Below are 5,132 nucleotides of genomic sequence, written 5' to 3'. Positions count from 1 at the left end.
TTCATTCATGATGCTCAAATTGGATTATATCTGAACTGGATAGTTAATTTATGATTTATTTATTCGCATGGCTTTTTCTGGATGAAAAAATTACTTTTTGGAGTTGCCAAGTTGATGCATTGTGTTAAAATAGTTTACATTGATGATTGGTGTGGTTGTAATTGACGGCTGTGCTTCTCCTCTTGGTTTATTAATAATTTTCGTAAGCCATTTGGGTGGTCGCTTTAGTAGGGTATTGGATGGTTAGTCTTTCTGATAGATCTTGCGCTTATTTATTTGGATCGTTACTTCAGTATGTGGTTGGATAGTTGGTTTTCATAGTGATGCTATGTTTGCATGAATAAGTTTTTTATCTTAAGTAAAGATGGTTACTATAGGGACATTTGGAGGATTGATCTTGATAAATCTTTCGAAGCATATCAGAGATTAGAAATAAGCTAGAATGTTCAATGCCAATAATTTCTTTTCAGTTTCGATACATTAGTATTATCTTCTGAGGTAATCTAGCTCCAATAATTAAAGTTACATTGATTGAAAGGTAAGATTATGCTATTAATAATATTATTTGGCTGTAGGTTTCCTACTGCTTTTGTTAGAGTTAGAAACTTAGAATTCAGGGGGGCTACTGCTTGAGTAAATTTTCACGGTGCTCCAACAACCAATTTTCACACCAGCCGAACACAAAATCAGATGGGTAAAAAGGTATCCCATTGTTTACATGATTAAAAGAACATGTTTAGTTATATTTTGTGACGTCATTCTGATCCTAATTTTTGCTCAACAGAAATTAGTCGAGACGCGATGCTCACCTTGCTACATTAACAACTTGTTTACCCACTTGGAACTACATAATGAGCATGCTAAGTTGGCTGAGATTGAGGCTATTGGATTTGATTTCCTGCGGCGGGTACCACTATGGCATGTAAAGCAGAGCATCATGCTCCAACTAGTTAGGGCTTATGATGTGGACTTAAACACTCTCAGGGTCGACGCAGGGGACATTCGCGTTACCGCCGAACTGATCGGCAGTGTATTCGGCATACCTTCTCGAGGTTAGTCGAAGTTATGTAAAATGTAATAATTCATGTGCGTGGTTTTTGTTTTTCCTTTGTTGACACTGACTGATTGTTGTACAATGTTTCGTAATGTAGGGGACCAATCCCGGAACTGTAGAACAAAAATGCATCGCATTTGGCAATTAAGAGAAAGTTCCAGAAAAAAACTACAACACAACTGCGGGACTTTGTCTTTGCCTGTCCAATGGAGACCGAGCAACAGAGGATGACCTTTAGACGATACTTTATCCTGGTGGTTTTGAAGATGTTTCTTAGCCCCACAAGCCAGCAGACTGTTTTCCCGTGGCACCTCCCTCCGATTTTGGATGTCTCGAACCCAAGAAGATTCCACTGGCCGTATCAGATATTAAAGTGGTTACGAGATGCAATAAGGAAATTCCAAGACGAGAACCGAGAAATATGCGGCGGGTGCATATTCGTGTTGCTGGTATCACAAATAAATTTCCTAATTTTCAAAAACATGTACGTCTTAAAGTGTAAATCCTAATATTTAAAATACTTGTGTATAGGTTCTGTACTTTCAGCGCTTAAAGCATGGTCCGTTACATGCATGTCAAGCACCCGAGCCTTGGATTGATGAATGGATCGCTAATGAACTTGATAAGAAGGCCGACCATGTTATCTCACAGGTCCAATCTCTAATAATTTCATTTTTATAATCAAATTGAATACAAATGCCGTCGGAGGTTCACGTTGATTTTTTGCTAAGTTTGTTGTCCCGTATTGAACACACAGGGTTGCATCGTCGATAATGCAAGGAAGAGGAAAAAACAGAAGAAAGCATCTAATAGTAAAGCAGTAAACGAAAAAGCAAGGTGTAAAAGGCCCCGCAAGGACTCTGACCAAGCGCCATCTATCCAGGGCAAGACTACATCTCAGTAAAGATATAAGGATGCGGATGAAGTGATTTGCTTTCATTATGATAGATCATGCACTTATTTAATTGGATCGTTACTTATGTGATTGGATGGTTGGTCTTTATCATTGATCTTGCACTTATTTAATTGGATGGTTACTTCAGTATGTAATCGGATGGTTGGTTTTGATAGATGATGTTTATACAAGAAAATTGGGAGAATTGATTTCAATGACCGTGACTGCTAGGTTCATATTATTATGTTGAAGGCTTCTTTGAATACATTTGATGTGTTTTATTTTTCTTTCAGTTTTTATTTGGTTTGTGTTTGTTAAGTAAACAAATGCATTTAAGATGCTCAAATCGGGTTATGATCTGAACTGAATAGCTAATTTATGATTTATTTATTCGGGTGGCTTTTTCTGGATGAAAAAATTGCTTTTTGGGGCTACCAAGTTGATGCATTGTGTGAAAATAATTTACATTAATGATTGTTGTGGTTGTAATTGACGGCTGTGTTACTCCACTTACGACATTAATAATTTTCGTGAGCCATTTGGATGGTCGCTCTAGTAGGGTATTGGATGGTTAGTCTTTATGATAGATCATGCGCTTATTTAATTGGATCGTTACTTCAGTATGTGATTGGATGGTTGGTCTTTATCATAGATCTTGGGCTTATTTAATTGGATGGTTACTTCAGTATGTAATCGGATGGTTGGTTTTGATAGATGATGTTTAAACAGGAAAATTGGGAGAATTGATTTCAATGACTGTGAATGCTAGGTTGGAGAAAACGGTAGAAGAAAACGGCTGTGATGGGCATGTAATTGTAAATTCTTGGGTAATTCCAGCAGTGTGGCAAGGTTGACGGTAGAAGAAAACGGCCGCGCAAGGACTCCGAACAGGCACCATCTACCAGGAGCAGGACCAAATCTCAGCATAGAGATATCGATACGCAAAAGGTGAGCTTGGTTAATTAAAATTACTTGTGTTATTATCATGGATGTTAATTTTATCATGCAAATGACGATATCTATGACGACTAGTTTGAGTATTTATCATGCAAATGACGATATCTATGAATATACACCACATGAATGTAAGCCTGGTACGAGGAGAAAGTTGCCTATCCGCAGAAGCCGATCTAGAAGCGGCACAAAAAAAGCAATTCGAGGAGAAAGTGTCCCAAGAAGCAAGGGGGCACCTTTGGTAGTCTCGGACTCTGATGATGAAGACAATGTGCTGCTTGCTAGAAGGCAACGATTATTCCAACAACAGTCTCCACCACAGGATGTAAATCAAGCAGAGCCCATGGTCAAGGACGATCATAAAGGTGCTCAAGAAGAAAACCTTGATCACAAGGATGCATCTCCACATACGCCGTCTGCGGCACATGTCCAGCTCACCGAGTATGATTTTGACAGGTAAGTTGTTTGTGGCTTACCTTGCTATATCTTTCTCTTCTTTATTTTTCTTACCCCGTCTTGTGATTAGCCGTCGTGGTAAGCATAACTTGTCATTTTAGCTAACGTCATATTGCATTCGTTTGCAGCGAATTTGACATCTCGATCGTACAGTGTCCTAAATTTGAGCAAGTGCTGAATAATGTTGAACAGAGGTGGCAAACAAAGGCCATAAGCATGCAGCCCCTGCAAACGGTGATGCCAAACAAATCATGCTACCATACACTGAGTCCAGGAAGACCTAGCTTTTCACTCGGTTTAACTCAGCTTGAAAAGACTCCAACCCCGTCCCCGATACATTCAATTCATCCAAGTCTAAGAAATATAAAGAAGGGGGAGACTAAGGAGAAACAAATCAGAGCATGGATACTTAACTCGTCCTTGAACAAAGAGCAACATTTGGCATCCTATGAAGGCTGGGAACATATGGTATTACAAAGGAAGGACTTATAGACCTTGAAAGCCCGCAGTTGGGTCAACAGCTACGTAAGTATATGAACTTAATCATGCATTTTAATTCCCTATCTTTCTATTGGTGTTTAGTTTACACTTGTTGAATAAATTATGTAGGTCATTCAATGGATGTGCTACTCCTTCAACGATACCAAATCATCTAGATTCAAGCGAGATTTCTATTGCGTGTGTCCAGGCATATTGGTAATTACACTATACTGATTCAATATGTGTCAGATTTTGTAAGGATTCTTACTATGTGTGGGTTTGCAGGAATCAGTCACACAGAATGATAATCTGGCATCATTTATTGATGGTGCAAGACCAATTTATGCGGGTCTTGGTCGAAGCTTTAGTGAGGATACTAGGTTCTTTGACAAACTCGAAGCTGCAAAGAGAAAATGGGTGAGTTGTAATCTTTTTTAAATACTTTGAACTTCCGATATATTATACGACGTGTAAAATGTTGGAACGGATGGTCACTGTTACCCACTATTGATATGGTTGTTTTTATTTGCATATTTTGCTCTTCAGATTTGCCATGTTATTATGTTGATTGAATGTACTATACTTTGCTATTGGAAATGGGTTGGGTGGGTCTCCTAGGCCTAGTAAATAGTTGCTTTAGGCTTCCTGTGTCATCCGGATGATTTTTTTTTTAAGAATTATGTCGTGACTGTCATCTGATTTGAAGATGTTCCGGTTCTTGCATGGTCGAGGGAGTTGACTAGTTTTTTTTTTAAGAGACATACTCATTCCTATGTACTGTTTGCTGCAATGGTTAATTCCTAATTGTTGGAGGGGCCATTAGTGGGTATATGCATTTGAGGTGAATGCGAAATGCCTAGTGATAATCGACAGCTTGCATTCTGCACCACAAGATGATGAACGGGATAAACTCGATGCATATGTGGTAAGCTACTATACTCTTTTTATACAATATACAGCTATATTATCTAATTCAATAGCATGTTGTTCGAAGATTTCGTTCCATGATTTCCAGGGGAGAGTGTTTGAGGACATGGCGAGAATTGCAATTCCTGCATTCGTCCGGACTACATACGGCCCATCTCGTTCTTACGCCAGGGTTCCAAAGCAACCGAACAAGTGAAATGAAATTACAACTCAACTTTGAGGCTTTTTAGTTTTCTTTCCATCATAGGGCATACCATATTAAAAATTCTTGTCATCCTGATTGCAAAAGTATGTTATTTGCCTGTAGCTTTGACTGTGGCATCTGTGTTATTAAGTTCATAGAAAGTTGGACCGAAGACCGTGCTC

General features: G+C 38.7%; 1 protein-coding gene across 1 annotated transcript; it reads left to right on the top strand.

Moving 5' to 3' along the window:
- Positions 1–690: 690 nt before the first annotated feature.
- Positions 691–1,202, top strand: LOC148566913 (uncharacterized). Its single transcript, XM_088484483.1, has 3 exons — positions 691–702; positions 785–1,030; positions 1,152–1,202. The coding sequence occupies exons 1-3, from the start codon at positions 691–693 to the stop codon at positions 1,200–1,202; spliced, it is 309 nt and encodes a 102-aa protein (XP_088340609.1).
- The last annotated feature ends 3,930 nt before the right edge of the window (positions 1,203–5,132 follow it).

The sequence above is a fragment of the Arachis ipaensis genome, chromosome B4, assembly GCF_059453495.1.
Source record: "Arachis ipaensis isolate K30076 ecotype BB chromosome B4, ASM5945349v1, whole genome shotgun sequence".
Classification (NCBI taxonomy): domain Eukaryota; kingdom Viridiplantae; phylum Streptophyta; class Magnoliopsida; order Fabales; family Fabaceae; genus Arachis; species Arachis ipaensis.
Note: the sequence above shows the minus strand (reverse complement) of the source record. Positions and strands in the feature narration are given on the sequence as shown.

Coding starts and splice junctions, on each gene's coding strand:
- LOC148566913 (XM_088484483.1), top strand. Junction 1,031..1,151: donor CCGCCGAACTGATCGGCAGT/GTATTCGGCATA, acceptor TTCGTAATGTAG/GGGACCAATCCCGGAACTGT.